The sequence below is a fragment of the Bombus huntii genome, chromosome 4 (genome assembly GCF_024542735.1).
Source record: "Bombus huntii isolate Logan2020A chromosome 4, iyBomHunt1.1, whole genome shotgun sequence".
Classification (NCBI taxonomy): Eukaryota; Metazoa; Arthropoda; class Insecta; order Hymenoptera; family Apidae; genus Bombus; species Bombus huntii.
In genome coordinates, this window is record NC_066241.1 from 9,500,011 (window position 1) to 9,517,998 (window position 17,988).

General features: G+C 23.8%; 6 protein-coding genes across 19 annotated transcripts; 3 read left to right on the top strand and 3 right to left on the bottom strand.

Annotated features, from left to right (window-relative positions):
* Positions 1–240: 240 nt before the first annotated feature.
* Positions 241–6,233, top strand: LOC126864844 (PSME3-interacting protein). 8 transcript variants are annotated; one of them, XM_050616674.1, is made up of 7 exons: positions 241–911; positions 1,304–1,406; positions 1,675–1,773; positions 1,886–2,105; positions 2,281–2,345; positions 2,503–2,851; positions 6,198–6,233. In XM_050616674.1, the coding sequence occupies exons 2-6, from the start codon at positions 1,310–1,312 to the stop codon at positions 2,814–2,816; spliced, it is 795 nt and encodes a 264-aa protein (XP_050472631.1). In that variant the 5' UTR covers positions 241–911; positions 1,304–1,309; the 3' UTR covers positions 2,817–2,851; positions 6,198–6,233. The 8 variants fall into 8 exon arrangements, with proteins under 8 accessions (XP_050472631.1, XP_050472636.1, XP_050472632.1 ...); XM_050616679.1 differs by lacking the exon at positions 6,198–6,233 and having other exon boundaries at positions 241–479; positions 849–911; positions 2,503–2,916; XM_050616675.1 differs by lacking the exon at positions 6,198–6,233 and having other exon boundaries at positions 241–410; positions 734–911; positions 2,503–2,916.
* Positions 3,077–6,764, bottom strand: LOC126864825 (probable E3 ubiquitin-protein ligase bre1). The gene is made up of 2 exons (XM_050616636.1): positions 6,631–6,764; positions 3,077–6,366 (listed from the first exon to the last, which is right to left on the bottom strand). Exons 1-2 carry the CDS (start codon positions 6,733–6,735, stop codon positions 4,951–4,953), a joined length of 1,521 nt encoding a protein of 506 aa, XP_050472593.1. The 5' UTR covers positions 6,736–6,764; the 3' UTR covers positions 3,077–4,950.
* A 46-nt stretch (positions 6,765–6,810) lies between these two features.
* Positions 6,811–8,398, top strand: LOC126864862 (cyclin-dependent kinases regulatory subunit-like). Of its 4 annotated transcripts, none has more exons than XM_050616721.1 (4): positions 6,811–6,949; positions 7,029–7,088; positions 7,445–7,599; positions 7,683–8,398. In XM_050616721.1, the coding sequence occupies exons 2-4, from the start codon at positions 7,030–7,032 to the stop codon at positions 7,781–7,783; spliced, it is 315 nt and encodes a 104-aa protein (XP_050472678.1). In that variant the 5' UTR covers positions 6,811–6,949; position 7,029; the 3' UTR covers positions 7,784–8,398. The 4 variants fall into 4 exon arrangements, with proteins under 4 accessions (XP_050472678.1, XP_050472679.1, XP_050472677.1 ...); XM_050616722.1 differs by having other exon boundaries at positions 6,824–6,934; XM_050616720.1 differs by having other exon boundaries at positions 6,946–7,088.
* A 720-nt stretch (positions 8,399–9,118) lies between these two features.
* On the bottom strand, positions 9,119–10,362 carry LOC126864735 (cytochrome c oxidase subunit 5B, mitochondrial-like). The gene is made up of 3 exons (XM_050616363.1): positions 10,143–10,362; positions 9,918–9,991; positions 9,119–9,402 (listed from the first exon to the last, which is right to left on the bottom strand). Exons 1-3 carry the CDS (start codon positions 10,231–10,233, stop codon positions 9,190–9,192), a joined length of 378 nt encoding a protein of 125 aa, XP_050472320.1. The 5' UTR covers positions 10,234–10,362; the 3' UTR covers positions 9,119–9,189.
* Positions 10,363–11,081: 719 nt separating this feature from the next.
* On the top strand, positions 11,082–13,980 carry LOC126864729 (LIM and senescent cell antigen-like-containing domain protein 1). Of its 3 annotated transcripts, none has more exons than XM_050616355.1 (7): positions 11,082–11,208; positions 12,052–12,165; positions 12,286–12,398; positions 12,522–12,714; positions 12,795–12,936; positions 13,044–13,302; positions 13,378–13,980. In XM_050616355.1, the coding sequence occupies exons 2-7, from the start codon at positions 12,062–12,064 to the stop codon at positions 13,575–13,577; spliced, it is 1,011 nt and encodes a 336-aa protein (XP_050472312.1). In that variant the 5' UTR covers positions 11,082–11,208; positions 12,052–12,061; the 3' UTR covers positions 13,578–13,980. The 3 variants fall into 3 exon arrangements, with proteins under 3 accessions (XP_050472312.1, XP_050472310.1, XP_050472311.1); XM_050616353.1 differs by having other exon boundaries at positions 11,099–11,410; XM_050616354.1 differs by having other exon boundaries at positions 11,100–11,481.
* A 114-nt stretch (positions 13,981–14,094) lies between these two features.
* Positions 14,095–17,948, bottom strand: LOC126864730 (E3 SUMO-protein ligase RanBP2-like). Of its 2 annotated transcripts, none has more exons than XM_050616357.1 (5): positions 17,129–17,948; positions 16,510–16,703; positions 15,792–16,037; positions 15,080–15,356; positions 14,095–14,232 (listed from the first exon to the last, which is right to left on the bottom strand). In XM_050616357.1, exons 1-5 carry the CDS (start codon positions 17,324–17,326, stop codon positions 14,185–14,187), a joined length of 963 nt encoding a protein of 320 aa, XP_050472314.1. In that variant the 5' UTR covers positions 17,327–17,948; the 3' UTR covers positions 14,095–14,184. The 2 variants fall into 2 exon arrangements, with proteins under 2 accessions (XP_050472314.1, XP_050472313.1); XM_050616356.1 differs by lacking the exon at positions 14,095–14,232 and adding an exon at positions 14,241–14,640.
* Between the last annotated feature and the right edge of the window lie 40 nt (positions 17,949–17,988).

Consider the following 17,988-nt stretch of genomic DNA (forward strand, 5'->3'; position numbering starts at 1 on the left):
AAATTTGTGATATTCATCATCAAAATTTAACATATTTGTTATGTAACATATTGTGTTATAATTTCAATTGTGAAACAAAAGTTGAATAGTATATTGTATATCTATTTTCTTCAGATTAGTACAAAATACGAAAAGTTTAAAAACCACAAAATTATAAATATATAAACTTAGTCATTTATATTTTACATAGATACATCTAAGTGTGCGTATATATTATACTCATAATGTTTCACGCATGCGCATAAAATGTTGGAGTACCTAAGTACGAGCAGTTAATGTGCAGTGTTTTAAGTTCGAGCGTCGTTTTCGTGACATAGGTTGATAGGATAATATAAAACATTGTTCAATGCGGTTTTGATTGTATAAATAAGAGATCTATTTATAAGAAAATATTCAACGTATATAACTCTGTAATTTTATAATTGTTCAAGTTTAAATCTAGAACTTAACCTACATATCTTTTAGAAAATATTAAATATGTATTTATCTTTAATCACGAATTTTAAACATTATTAATTTTATCTATACACTAAGAATATTTTAACTAAATGAAAAGGTCGTTAACATTTCGTAACAACTTATTAATTAACGAATTTGAAAAAAAGAAATTTTTCGTGTTTAAAATTTAGAGTGCCAAATATTCCTAGAAAAATGTTAATGTTTTAATATTACACTTAATCTTAACACTTAATCATTAACACTTAATCTAATGTTTAAAATTCTTAATTTAAAGTACTGAATATCAAAGCCTTCAAAAAATTGTATTAAAGAAATTTTATTTTAACATTTACATTATGATAAGGAGTGGATAACTAATTATAAATGTTGAATGTTTATAAAAACTTTAGAAACACTGAAAATATATAGTTCTTGTGCTATTACTCTGTCAAAGTTTAGTATACATAAGAGTGGTAAGTATTAATATAAGTATTCTAAGTATGTATAGTATATAACATTACTGATTTTATTTTCTTTTCCACTTTTTTATATATTCAAAAGTTTTATTTTTATGCATTTATTCTTTAATTTCATTCTTTGAAAAGTGATATTCGCATTTTTGTTTCTTCATAAAATTTATAATCAAATAATGTTTTCTTATATAATATTCGCTATTTAATTTTATTAAGACATTATGATAAAAAATAATAATAATCATTATATTTGTCGAATATATATTATAATTAATAAGAAATTGAACAATTAATTATTATTTTCTATATATTGTTATGTCAACTATTAATTATAGCAAATAAATAATCAATGCTTTGTGTATATGTAATTTTTGTTCAATTTTTTTTTCTAGATCATTATGAGTTCAGGATTTATATCAGAAGCTGAAATTGCAGAACAGCGAAGAATACGACAAGAAGAATGGGAACGTGTACGAACTGCAGACCAACCATTAGGTCATTCTCATATTTTCATTTTATATGTATATATTATATCTCAACTATCTTCTATAATAGTAATATTTATTTAATTAAAAGCTGCAATATGTATAAAATTAATTAAGATATCTAGTTCTTGTCTTTATTGTTTTTACAAATGAATGATTTAAATTGTAACTATAATAATGTGACCTAATTGCAATTATTCATGCTTATATTTTTTACTTATTTTCTTAATTATTAATTATTATAAAAGTATCACATATATGTTTTCTGATTTTTATAGAAGCTCCAGAAGAAACATATGATACAAGATCTTTATATGAACGATTACAAGAACAAAAAAATAAAAGAGATGCAGAATATGAGGAAGCACATAAGTTGAGTAAGTTAACAATTTTAGAATGTATGTAATTATACATAAAATCATGCATGTTCCTTTATAAGTTTTAATTATATGTTTCATTGTGTTATGTAATTATTTTTTTCATTCACAGAAAATATGATAAAAGGTTTAGATGATGATGAAGTAGAATTTTTGGATTTGGTGGATAGAACAAAATTAGAAGAAGAGCGTAAAAAAAATCTTGAAGAAGAAAAAGAAATGCGAGATTTCAAAGCTGCTGTTGCTTCATTACAAGAAAAATCCTTAAATGAAAAATTAAAACAAGAATTAAAAAATCCTCAAATTGTAAATAAAAATATTTCTTCTGGAAGGTAATATATTACTTCATCTAATGCAACTTTAATAAGCATGACTCATTTTTGCAATATTATATCTTCAATATTATAAAATTGATAACATGATATTTAATAAATATTTTTAATTGTTCATTTCTATTATTATGTTTATATTTTGTAATGTTAAGAAATATATTTTTTTTCCTTGTAGTCGTACTTCGCAATTAAAATTATTAGCTGGTGTTGTAGTTAAACGTCCTGAAAAACAAAAAGAAGGTAAATAAAAATTTAATGTCATCTTTATAAATTATTTAATTATTATGCGAAAATGATAATTATATTCAGAATAATTGAAGATTGTGAATAGTACATAAAAAGACTTTAATACTTAGTATCCTAATTTGAATATTATTTTAATATTGTATTTATGTAGATCTTGCACGGGGTGTTAAAAGAAAATCATCTGATGAAAGCAAAGACACATCAAAGAAAGAAGATTGTGAACTAAATGAACAAATAATAGCTGAATGCGAACCCGCATTCAAAACTGATACTTTAGAACATAAAAATATAACAAATGAAATTGGCATGAAGTGTATTGGAATTTTGCCTGGCCTTGGCACTTACGAAGATTCTAGTGATAGTGAATGTAGTTCAGATACAGATCAAGATCCGGAACCAAATCATTCCAAATACGATCTATTAGGTCGAAAAATAAAAATTTTGAAAGATAAAGAAAAAAGCTGAATGCAAAGTATTTACAATCGCCTTTTTATTCATAGGTAACAATCATTTTATTTTGCAATTTACTGTAATTGTACAATATAAATATATTTTTTGCAATAATTTTGCTGCATATTTTACTTTCACTTTCACTCTGTTCTGATTTCATATATTATGTAATCTGACTTCATTGCATTATTGCAATCTTTTAAAAAATATATTATATTGTATAACATACTTGTTTCCTTTTCATCGCTCATTGTAAACATCTCAAAATTCTGTTGCAATTATTCCGTCATCAATTCATAATTGTAAAAATAGAAAAATACTTACTACATTTAATAGCAATTACTCTTTGAATTACTTTATTATTACTCTTTAAAAACATTCATTTAAATATTATATTCATTAGATAATTGATTACCTAGACTATAAACTACATGTGACAATTTCTTTCACTTAGAATATTTTCAAAATGTATTGTGTACAATTATAATACCTTGAAACAATCACAGCATGGCAGTACTCACTATATTAAAAAGACCATTTTTATTAAATATATTGTCGTGACAACTTATGCATAAACTGTATTATATTGTAACATACATTATATACATAAAACAAATAGAAAATATCAGGACATATTATTTATGTCGAAATATGTTTAAAAAACAATATTTATGTTATATTCCCTCCTTTTTTAAGTGATACGAAAGAATAATAAAATGATTCTAGTACAGTTATCTAAAATAAACATCTTTTACATGGATTGCAAGAGATAAGAAGTGATTTCTTTACTTTAGGATTATATAAAAATACAATTATTTTTATACTAAAATTTTCAAATTATTTAAATAGAATGATATCATATATTTATAAAATGTATTATGTAATTAGTCATAAAGACTATTATAATACTTATAATGCATATATTTAAATATACCATGTGTTGCATAATAAAGCTGTGTGCCTATGTATAGTAAATATCTGTAAAATATATAATATTCCCATACTACATTAATTATACAGAGTGACCCAGCTAAATGTGATCACCTAAATATTTGTCTTATTTATTGTTGTATGTATATATAACAGTGAAAATGGAAATAGATTTTTTCACAGTTCCTTTTTTTACAAGCTTCCAAGATCATCACCACTTTTTCTGTATAGAACCATATATTTATTTTTCAGTACTATTATAAAGCATGAAAAAACTAATTTAACAAATCTAATAATCATACTGTTCCCGTCATTTATTCTTACAATATTTACAGCTGAAGTGTATATATATTAACATTTAATTATGTTCACGCAACAGGTGGCAAAATTACAAAATTCAAATTTCTTGGCTCTTAGACAGAATTGTTCAATTTTTGAAGGCTTAAATAAAAGTTTAGAATAAATAATATAAATTCGTTTAAAAATAAAATTCATTTAGAATAAATAAATTAAATAACTGAATAAAGAATTAATTGGGATTAGTTTACAGAGATTTAGTACAGAACATTATTGATGCACAGAACATAATTTAATTTTTACTAATAATTAAAGAAATATAAATATTAAAATAATTATATAAAATGAGTGCATATAATATTTATATATAATACTTACTTAAAATGAAATCTACAACCTTGAGAAACAACATAATATTTAAGGAGTGTTAAAATTGCTGGGAAGATTGAATTGAACACAGTGCATTTTGTTAAATTTTAAAATGATTTATTTTACTTTCATTTTTCTCTTCATTTGTTTTGTTAATTTTTGTTGTATTTTTTACAATATAAAGAAATCTTATCTTTATATAACCCCTAATAATTATATTTATCAAGTCCTCCTTGTGATTGGTAAATATTTCTTGTTTTAAATATTGTATGCAATTTGTACATGATAATTTTTGTATCTTTCTTAAAGCAAAGCCAGTCATATATTGTAAGACATTAGAGGTATACAAAGAAATACAAAGTGTCTAAATACCAATCAAGTGAACATAATTAACACAAGTCTATTTATAAAAGTTATTCTATAATTCCAGTTTAAAATTACAAACAGTAACAATTTTTCATTTCCATAAATAAACAAGATTCTAGTTGTATAATAGGACTGTATAATATTGTTTAGATAAACTAAATACAATTAATTATAGTATATCATTAATCTAGATCAATAGAGATTCTATCCAGTCATCGTTTATATTTTCAGAAATACTACAATCATTACATATAAGCTCTTCCAAAACAGTATCTATATTTACACTAGCATTGACTGCTGCAGTATCAGATTCTATAGTTTCCTGATTTGATAAGGACGTTACAGATTCATCAAGTTGATTTTGTACGCAAGTAACACTCACATTTGAAATTATTTCTGGTGAATCATTTTTTACTTGTTGAACTTGTATCTTCATATCTGAAGAATAAGACTTATCAAGTTCATTCGATACACAAATAGCACTTTCATTTGAAATTGGTTTTGGTTCTGGTGAATCATTTTCTATCTTTTGAATTTGTGTCTTCACATTAGAAAAATTATCTTTGCTATTATTAGTATTGCTGGAACTATTTGATTCCAGCTTTTTCTTAATTGCACTAAAATTGAATTTCTCATATATTTTACCACTACTTATATTCCGTTTTACAACTGTACCTTTCACTTCGAAACTGTTTGGTTTTGTGTTATTACTTTTATAACTATCTAGTTGTGTATTAGCTATTACTGTTTCAGGAGCTGTAGAACATAGTGGAATTTCAAATGACAATGTGATAGGTGGTAAACCATCTATTTCCATTGTAGTTATATTTAAATTAGGTTTTAATATATTTTCATTATTTCCACTTGGTTCTAAATTTGTTAATTCTTCAACTTCTGGTTTCAATTCAGATCCTGTAACATCTACAGATTCAACATCTAAAATTTTCTTCTTTGATTTTTGATGAACAGATTCTTCATTTCTTAACTTAACATTAGGGATCTGATTTCCTATTTTCATATTAGAAATAATAATATTTGTTTTTTCAATACTTGTTATTTTCGGTGCCTTTTTGACAGTATTCATACTTTTAACATTTTCTATGGAAATATCATTTTTTTCTTTAATATCTTCATTTAATACATTTTTCCATTCATTCTCAAATTTTATATCTTCTATATTATCATTAATCGATTGTAATTTATTGCTATGTACATTACTTACAGTAGTTTCATTATTTAAAGTATTAGTATCGTTGTATTTTTCTTCAATATTAATGTTTGATATCATATTTGATTCTTTAAAAACAGAAATATGTGGATCATCAAAATTAGTATTTGAGTTTATTATATTTGAACTGTTATTTGTAGCATTAATATTCTCTGAAGGATGCATATCTAAATTATTGATAACTTCTTTTGGTATATGTTTGGTAGGTATTACAGGTGTAAAACATAATGGTAGCTTTGAAGGACTTGATGTCATAAGATTTTCTTTTAATCTTGGTGGTGTTGTTGGCTTATAATCATTCCAATAACAAGACCAGACTTTTCCTACTGTTCTCGGACAAAATACAAAATCTTCATATCCAAAAGGCCATACACACTAAAATAGGAAGTAATAGATTAATTTAATACAATAATAAAATGATAATAGATTGTTATGTACTTGTTTTTTATTTATATTTATATTTGTTGCAAATATGTTACAGATGAACAAATATATAATCACATTTATTCTATAAAGTTATTTTTGTTGTCACATATGAAGTTTTATATAAATAATGAAATATTACATTATGAAATATGTAACAGACGTTATATTTATAATAAAATATGTTTTAAATAAAAAAATTTATAAAAAGCTTACCTTTTCTTCTTCACATATCCACACAGCCTCTTGTAAATTAATTTGCAATAATTTTATTTTATTCTTAAGACCATTTTTCGAACACAATGGACATAAATCTTGCATTTTGTGATAATTATTAAAATTTTATTAATCTGTAATAATAAAATACATATTTTAGTATGTGTAGATTTCTCTTTTGAGTGAAACTAGAAGAGGGCGCATTTGTTTCTTAAACGTGTTTGTTACTACTTGTAGCTTTTAAAAAACACCTTGTATCAAATTTATCTATCATTGAAATTTATTTGACGTCCTGGAAAACAAGGTTAAATTTATTATTGTACGCATATATACGATTGTTATGAAAACAAATTTTATAAAAGAAAGAAATTTTTATATCTTTATATCTTAATACTCAGAATGCCAGCTGATCAAATACAATACTCTGAAAAATACAACGATGATAAATATGAATATAGGTTTGTACGAAAGAGTAGTTAATTCATGTTAAAATATTATAAACCATTAAAGTATTAAAATTTACAAAGTATCTTTAACATATAACTTTATAAAATATATTAATTTTAATTTAATATATTTGATATATTTGGTTTTAATTTATCTATGCTTGACCTTACATTACATTATTTCATTTGAGTAAATATTTCAAATAATATATGTAGTAAAGGAAGAAATAATTTAGAACTAATTTACTGTTTGTAAGTAAAATAACAATTTTAATTATATAATATTTACATAATAATTAATTAAATAAATATAATTATAATAAGAATTAGTTTATAGCTATGGTTACTCAACATTTTTGTTTTTACAGGCATGTTATTTTGCCAGTTGATTTAGCAAGACATGTTCCAAAAACTCATCTTATGTCAGAAACAGAATGGAGAAATTTAGGAGTTCAACAAAGTCCAGGCTGGGTACATTACATGATGCATGTACCAGGTATAAAAATAGACATGCTTGTACATGGTGACTTATTAAAATATTAACACAATCTCATTTAGTTCAATTATAGTTAGTATAGTTTTCTATGTATATTTGTTACATTTTAGAACCACATGTACTACTGTTTCGTAGACCACGAACTGATGTTTTAACAAATACAAGAAACACCTCTTTTCAAAGGGAATATCAAAGTGTATATTGTGTTTAAAACAAATTTCTAGGAACTTTCAATACTATTTATAATAGATTCAAAGCATAATAAGTTAATACAAGTTAGCATAATTATACAATTCATGTAGAAGAATTATAGAATTCTTGTGGAATTTTTATAGAACATACTGTCATGTATGTAATTTTGTGCGTAAGAAAGAAACTTATAATGTTTCGTATGCTTAAGTCAAATATGTACAATTAATATTTATAAAATCTATAACAATATAGAGGTAATTACTGTACAGAATACAAAATGAATTCTACATAATAGTATGTTCATTAGTTTGATCTTTGTATAATATTAAGTAATCTTTTTTATGGTTGTGAATTTGAAAATGCAGTACCTATATATAAATCTAAAACTACATTGAGACTGTGATAAATTTATAAATATTGAAATTCGCTATTTTTACAATATACAATATAGAAAAGAAATTTCATATATTTATATAACTTTTACAATACTTCACAATCATAAAATTTATATTTACAAATATACTAGTATATATGTAATCATGTAATAAATTAGATATTTTACACAGAATGTAATAGTATCCATCACATATCACTATTAAAATACATTTTCAAATATACCTTTAGTATTTTATTATTTATTGTTTTAAATTACTATATTTATATAAGTAACATAGCATAAATTAATATGTAATCTTACAATGCTACAAATGATTTAATACATATAATTAAATTTTGAAATAATGTAAACATAATATAGTTTTATGTATTATAAATAATGCAACATTAGATATATCATAAACTTCTATAAAAATTGCAAAATTAAATAATAAATGAGTTGTGACTTAAAATTCCATAAATTATAATCATGAGTATATAGCAAGGAAATATTTCTTAGATCTAAACAATCATAAATTGAAGTAATTGAATCATTGTACAATCTACATTTAATACTATTTAAATTGTTACATACAATTATTCAGAACTATATAATTGTTTATAAATTTAGATAATAGAAATTATAAAAGAATTAGTAGTAGAATTTATTAAAAAAAGATAATAAGAAACACAAATCAGAAATTAATATGTTTAAAATATTTCTTATAGTATATACAGCTTCATATATTTCTACAAATAAAATTTATAGAAAAATTGTTTTTAATATTTTCTAAAAAAACTAGTTCATAAGACCTTACATAGAAGTTAATTGAAAATGATAAAAATCTTAAAATAATGATGTTAAACATGATACAAGTTAGTAATAATTTACTATTCAATTTACTAACAATTTATTTGGAATTAAAGGATATATATAAGATGAAGATAGGATATAAGAAGGTAATAAATAAACACAATATTTAGTATATGATATTAATTCTATATTTTAAACAAATGACTAATAACAAGAAGTGACATTAAATTAAAATCTTATCCTAAAGGAGCAACTTCAGTCAGTTTAAACCAATGACCACATTCACAGCGGCGTGGTTGACCTTCATGCAACCACATCCAATTCACGTGTGCAGTATCTTCTTCGCAAAGGCAACCAACAACACGACTTTTGAATGCACTTGGTACTAAATTTGGATTCTCCTTTGTGCTATCACGCAATATTTCTATGGCCTTCATATGATATGGATCCTGAAATAAGATAATAAATTATAAATAATAACAACTAATTAAAATATTGACAGGGAAGATAATCTATAATTCTTAACTTTCATGTATAATATTTTATTTTTATAATATACATGCAAAGATGCATTGTAAAATAATTTTAATATGTCTCACAAATATAAAAGATATATTCAATAAATATGAAAATATACTGATAAATTTATTTGTTCTAACTTACATTTTATGGGCCAAACTTGATTTTATTTAATTTAACAATTTTTCATATAGATATACATATATAATAACAATAGATTAAAGATTTACATCAGAATATGCACATCAAATTACTTTCTCTCTTACTAATTTTAATTTAATTTTTTAATCAACTTAATTTGTGATGAAGTTCAGAAGATAATTATAGTTTGCAAATAACATGAAAAATTTGATTTAAAAAATTTATTTTATAGAACATCTTATTAATATATGTAGATTTCGAAGTGTGACATTGATTCGAAAAATTATTAAATGTAGAAACTTACAAAATCGCCAGCGGCAGCAGCAAGCAACTCACGTTTTTCCAAACCCGTGGCTAGTTCTAGCGGATCGGGAAAAGCTGAAACAAGAATTTCGTTAGAAAATATTGAATTTTGTACTTAACATAAGTCAAAAATGATGTAAAATCAATAAACTATATTTTCATATTACGTAACAAAAAAACGCAACACACTTAAATAATTCTAATATTATTTAAAAAATTATATTACTGTCTTTCTTCTCTTTTGTATATCTCACAGCATCGCGGTAAAATTGTCGTCGACATGTTTGAAAAATAGTACGACTACATAACCATGCCATTTTGTAAGTTATACGTTATATGGTTAATACGTCGTCGAAGAGAAACGTCTCTTCAGAGCACAAACAATTCGTATGGTAGCAACTGCAGAGTGTTAACCCTATCTTAACGATACTATTCGATCGATTAGTTAAGTTGATTACAGCGCCATATGACGACCTGCAGCGCTAAATTAAACGATGTAGTTTTATATAATTGTAGTTTTATGAAACTGGATATGTACCTTATATAATTTAACTTATTAATATTTTTATATAATTCATAAATAAATATTATATTGCAAAATTATGAAAGGAAAAGAGAGAACGCGTATATCTATATACGTAGCTACTTTTTCTCATAGTTACTAGGCAGGGATTTTAAATACTATATAAAAATTTTAATAATTTTATGGTAAAAAGCATAATTATTTCCTAGTTTTTATAATCAATTAAACGTTCCATGTAGATTAATATACTTTATGGTATTGAAAGTTAACTTGAAACGGTCTCTTAGTTTATTTTATATTTCCCTGTAATTTTTATGTACCTAATTGTTTTGATTATCTTTTTTCTAAACGTATTTCTGAAATTTTAATATTATCCAAAAACTGTTAAAGATTTTGAAACATGAAATGTTAATTGTTATTGATACATTGCATAATTATATTTTTGTAGATGTTTATTTTGCAAATATATTTAAACAAAACGGGCAATCTTTTGAATATTTATTTACATTACTAAAATTGCAATAGAAAATAACGATATTAAAATATGTATAAAGATATTAATCGTTTAATAATTATTAAAGTTTCATATCTACATAACCTTACTCCCTTGTTTGAAGTAACATTTCACAAAAGGCAAGTCCACATTCCTTACATTTGATTGGCTATTGCAGTTAACTGATTATTACAGAAAAAGCGGTGCATTCTTTGATGACGTAATTTTTATTCTAAATATAAAACGAAGAATTAATATATAACCAGCAACACTGATGTGTGTATTTTCTTTAAAGTTTCATTTCAAAAAGTATTAATAATATTAATGATATACAACAATAATTTTTAGTTTAGAAAAATACTAGGTATTTTTTAAAATAATCTGTAATATATAACGTTCATATTTTTTTTAATTAAAAGAAAAAGGAAGTAACGACAATTAATAAATTAGCTCTCCTTTATCATTAAAGAATGCCAGGGTAAGCACAATTATTTCTCTTCCGAAACATAGTGTTATAGGATATCTTCCACCAGCAAAATTAATTTCCAGGTATATTATTTTAAATCCGTTATTATGAAATATTGTAAGACATTCGAAACGTTAACTTGAATATAATATAAATATTAATATAATATGCAGCATTTATGCAATTTTATATTTATATATTGTAAAAAAAAAGTTATCTTTTTATGGCGATGATAGTAAAAATAAATTATTTTTACATATTCAATTTTGAAGATATCATGAAATATTCATTACACTAGGCGCTATAAATCGTTTTTTTAGTTTATAAAAATGTCATGAAAAAAAATTTTCAGTTTTTGCGTATTTTATGATTTTTCGTCATATATATGCATATATATATATAATATGTCCACATTAATTATCTTTAATGTACATTAATTTTCTCATTTTTTAAATATTGTATATTTGGAATAAATTGGGAAAACTTAAATGTATTATATGAATTTAACCATTTTGAAACAAAGAAGGAGGAACAACCAAAAGAAGGAGAAGAAACTATAATATTAATTTTTAAGTCCAATTTTAAAGCAGTTTTATATATATTAGAATAATGGTTGGTTAGTCTCATTAATAATATAAACTTTATATAAAAAGTGTTACAGGGATGTCTTTGGATAATATGTTCTGTTCTCGATGTAGAGAAGGTTTTGTGCCTCATGAAAAGATTGTTAATTCAAATGGAGAGCTATGGCATCCTCAATGCTTTGTGTAAGAATATTTTATTATTATTGGAAGTTATTATATTAAGTTTGTATTTGTATACATTTATATTATTACATTTATATTGTTTAAAATTTATATCAATTATAATAAAAGATATTTTATTAGATGCGCACAATGTTTCCGTCCATTCCCAGATGGAATATTCTATGAATTTGAAGGGTACAAATATTGTGAACATGATTTCCATGTCTTATTTGCACCTTGTTGTGAAAAATGCGGTAAGTTGTTTTAATTATTTATCACAATATGTCAAATACTTGAAGTTAAAAAAATAATATACTCATATAGAACTCATAAAAACACTTGTAAGAAAGAATATAATTATACTTTTTTATTTGTAGGAGAATTTGTTATTGGCCGTGTAATAAAAGCAATGAATGCTAATTGGCACCCAGGATGTTTCCGTTGTGAAGAATGCAATGGTGAATTAGCTGATGCAGGATTTATTAAATGTCAGGGTAGAGCTTTATGCCATACGTGTAATGCACGTGTTAAGGCTGGGGCACTTGGAAAATATATTTGTCATCAGTGCCAGTATGAATTTTGATTTTTAAAGTTATATATATATTATTTAGCTATTGTATATCATGTATATAATATTATATAATTTTTAGTGGTGTAATCGATGACAAACCTCTCCGTTTTCGCGGAGAACTCTATCATCCATATCATTTTAATTGTACTGCTTGTGGTATAGAACTTAATTCAGATGCTAGAGAGGTTAATTCTAGACCAGGATATGCTGCCAATGAAATGGTATGTATCTATAACTGTGTTGTCTTTAATTATTAGTATTATCTTTTACTTAATATATTAGTACTTAGTATATTAATAATTCACATTTTGATTATTAAAATTTTCAGAATGAGCTATACTGTTTGAGATGTCATGATAAAATGGGAATTCCAATTTGCGGTGCATGTCGACGTCCGATTGAGGAACGAGTAGTAACTGCTCTAGGTAAACATTGGCATGTTGAACATTTTGTTTGTGCAAAATGTGAAAAGCCGTTTTTAGGTCATCGACATTACGAGAAAAAAGGTTTAGCTTATTGTGAAACACATTACCATCAACTTTTCGGTAATTTGTGTTTTGTATGTAATCAAGTAATTTCTGGCGATGGTTAGTATATTACTCTATTAATTTTATCCTAATTTAAGAAGAAAGTAAATATATAATATATTTTGAATTTTTCAGTTTTTACAGCTTTGAATAAAGCATGGTGCGTACATCACTTCGCTTGTGCATTTTGCGATCAAAAAATGAATCAAAAAACTAAATTTTTTGAATTTGATTTAAAACCCGCCTGTAAAAAATGTTACGATAAATTTCCACAAGAATTGAAAAAACGTATGCGCCGAATGTATGATTTAAATCCTAAAAGACTACCAGCTTAATCATATAAGCAACATATATCAGCTTATGGTTAATTAAATGTAAAATGAAATATCTCTTAATATCATCAATGAAAGTTTATGTTATTGTATTATAACGTCATACTTATGCCTTAATTGCTAACATTATTTTATCTTAAATCATTATATTTAAACTCTGCATTAATCATAATAATTATTTTAATATATCTATATAAATATGAAATATTTTTGTTATTTGCATGAATTTTAAAGTGCCTCATTGTTATAAATGAATTGAATAACTGCATTTATATATAAAAATATATTTTACACATCAAAAAGATACTCAAACCATTATTAATAATACTCAAATTTTATAAAACAAATTGCATATAGAAATGATATTGTATAAAAATTGAATGAAAATAAACACCGAGTTATGATATTTGTGTTCGTTTATTTTAATAATTTAATCATGATATTAATGTAACATAATAGACATAACATATGGAATGGGGATAGATTCATTAACCGTCTCAAGTACGAGTGTCGATTATAATTGATCACCCCGAATACGTTCCCAGGGTCAAACGTCGACTGAATATCGGCTGAGGTCAATTTGACTGTCAATTGTCAACAATACGCTACGCTACACAATTGTCCTTGTCCGTAGGTCCAGGCCGTCAAATGACGATATCTGGAGAACAAACGCCGTATCGAAGACGTTAAATAAAAATAACAATCACGTTACAAGAAATATAATTTAATATATTAAAGTACGATTTATTATTAAATATTGTACACAAATTAAATATCTTTTTAAATGTTTTATGTTTTTATACAATGTACAGATATAAAGAAAGAACATTTGAGAGAAAAATTAATTAAGTAATTGATATAATTATGTTTTTCTATATACGATAAAGTAATTAAACTATTAACATTGATGTTATACTATCAAAGACTTCAGCCTTTCATCAATTAAATGAAATTTTTATGCTTTGCTTGATTTTTATCTATTTTTTATATATCTTGATATAATACCACAGTTGGATATAATTATTGTTTTAAATGGTTTTCCTGTTTTTGTACCAAATTCTTCAATCTAAAAAATATCAGATATATTAACATGTGGTCATGTTTAAAATCATTACTAAGTACTCTTGAATCAATTTTATTTTTTAAATCTGTTATATAAATAAATTTATAGAAAGTTCTTTCAGTACAGTAGTTAAACTTTTTATTTATTTCTTGGATTTATAGATCCATGTATACTAAAAATTTGCATATTTAATGTTTCAAAATATTTTTCTGTGATTTTCTGCGGTATAGTTTTAATTAACTGTTATATAATTCTAATTTTCCTTATTTTATAAAAAGATGTGTTAAATAAAAAGTATGAAAGAGGGTACAGTTGTTCTTTTCCAAATTTACATTAATTTATTAAAAGATAATGATATAAGTAACAAATATTCTTCATATATTTAGAAAAATTTACGAATGAAGAAGATATCTTTATTTTGATGTAATTGAAATAAATTTACCTTATAAATGTTTGAGAGACCTGCAATCACTTTCCCAAAAACTACATTTTTCCCATCTACTGTTTCCAATTGTCTAAAAGTAAGATTAAATTTGGAATTGCATGTATTTTCAGTTTCATTACACATGGACAAAATTCCGGGACCAGCATGACGTAAGTTGTAATTCTCATGCTCAAATGATTCACCATATATGGACTTTCCTCCACATCCGTTAAGTTTTGTAACGTCTCCGCCTTGACACCAATAACCGGATACAATTCGATGAAACGGTGTGTTCCTATTAGAAAAAGCATTGGTTTCCTTTTAGTTAAAGATATAATTTTATCTCCCTTTAAAAAATATTATTCATTTGGAAAAGTAGACTTTTTTAGATATCTTTTCCGGATATCTCCTCCGTCCAAATAAATTTTTCTAAAGAAATCGACTTAAGGATTTATATATATATATATATATATATATATATATATATATATATATATATATATATATATATATATATATAAAGATTTAATATATTATATTTGTAATAATAATATCATAAAAGTAATATTTTGAATAAATGTGTTTTATCAAAATAATGTATTGCATAGAACTGCACACATCATTCACGTCTTTTAAAAGTAAAATTTTGCAGGAAGAAAACACAGATCTTTTTTCTTTTATTTTTTTTAAATTTAAAGTTGTTAAAAATGTGCATTTTACTTTTATTTACTTGTACGATAAGCCATTATATCCACGACATAATTCCGCAAAATTTGTACATGTTCGAGGTACAATATCATCATAAAGTTCAAAATGAATGGATCCTAATTTCTGATCTCCTTGGATTTCAATTTCAAAAAAACATTTGGTACGAATAGATGGATTTATATGTTTTAGCAATGATAAATCTGTAATTATACAATGATCTTGTGGAGATTGCAATCCAATGGTATGTGTTGTAGGTTCTTTCTGATATCTATAGAATTTAATCATCAATATAATATAAACATTTACATTACGTGTAATGTGTAATAATAATATGATATAAAGTTTATTTCTTTATTTTATTACATTTCATTATTGTGTTTTTATCTCTCAACTGCATTTTTAAAATTCTATTCTAACTTTCAAAATTCTATGCTCTGAAAATTTAAAATTAATACAAATTAAAGTTGAATTTCACAATTAACAATGGAATGGAAAGAATAAAGTGTTTTAAGATATGAATACATGTCATATTGATTTCATTAAAATTATAATAAGATAGAACGAGATATAAAAAGATAGAAATAAAAAGCCAGTGTTCTTTTAATTAAAAATTAAAAAAAAATGATGTAACTTAAATTTTGTCATAATTATAATTTAAGTAAAATTAATTTCGAAATTGTTTTGCATAAAACTTTGAAAACGAAAATATATATCCATGAAATATTGAAGGAATAATTTACCTTCTATTGTGTTCCATTTTCATGTTCATTTCTTTCCAATCTTGTATAAACTCGGCAGTAGAATAATTAGTACTTGCTCTACGAATTTTTCGTAATAAATTTTTATTTTCTTTCATGACTTGTGTATTTTTTACTTCCTGATTATCAAGTTTTGATTTATATTTTATCTTTGGTAACCAGCAATCGATATTTGACTATAATTTGGACACATCATGAATTTCAGATTAATTTAAAGCAGTTAATATATTGTTGCAGTTAATTATATTGACAATAATACACAAACAAAAAGGATTAAAAGTTTAAAACCTATTTTTCATAATTATCGCTTCCTCTTTTTATCATTATTGCAGTATTTTAAATAATACATTCAATACTTTTACTAGAAATTTGCAATATTTTTATAAAACATATATGATTATATACTTTATACAATACATGTTTGTAATTATTAAGATTACTTATATTACAATACTAAATATAAACATAGTAAGAAATGATGTGGTAGTATTCAATATAAGACATATTAATAGTAAAATATAGTAGTATAAGTATACAAAAAGATAGAAAATAATGAGGAATAAAAGATATTTATTACAGAAATAAAACTTTGTATACTTACCCTTAATCGAGTAATTATATTCATCCGCCTTAACAATTTTATATTTTGCTTGTCGATTTCTCTTATTCGATTTATATCACTTCTCATATTATGCGGTTTGTAATATGCGGACACTTCAAATCTTGGAGGCTTATTATCGACTTTAGCTACAGCTTGTGCGATCCTTCGTTTATATTTTTTATATGTTTTTTTATCCATAGCTTTTATTCTTTGGAATGGTTATTACTTTTTTTATATTATTTTGTTACAGTTCATTTAATATACGAACATCTTATTATTATATTTCAAGTTAAAATTTGAATTTATAAAAATATAAGAATTATGGTAACGGTTCAAGATATAAAATTGTTACATCGCTATAATTACTATAAAATCTTTTTATAAGCATTATTCTATCATTAAACTTTACCGTATTTAATAAAGTAATATCAATGTGTAATGTTTTGCTTTTAAGTTAAAAATTTATAAATTGCAAAAGAGGTTACAATTTATAATAAAATTTAATTGATATTTCAGATTATAATTTGACAATATTGCAAAATTAAAATCTTTTTATACTGCAAAATTATAATTTTTAATTTATATGACATATTAAATGCTTGTTAATTTAATTTCCTTCTTTAATGTTTTTTTGTTATTGTGTTAAATATATAATTAATGATTTCACCAACTATAAGAATTTAAAACTATTTTCTGGTGACTAGTGATTTATAACAATTGAATTATCGATATTAGATAAGAAAAAATTTGTATAGAAATCAAACTTTTTTGTAAATTTCGATAATTCAAATGTTCTATACTATGATAGACATAATTTATATATATATATATATATATTTGTGAATATTGAAAGTGTCATT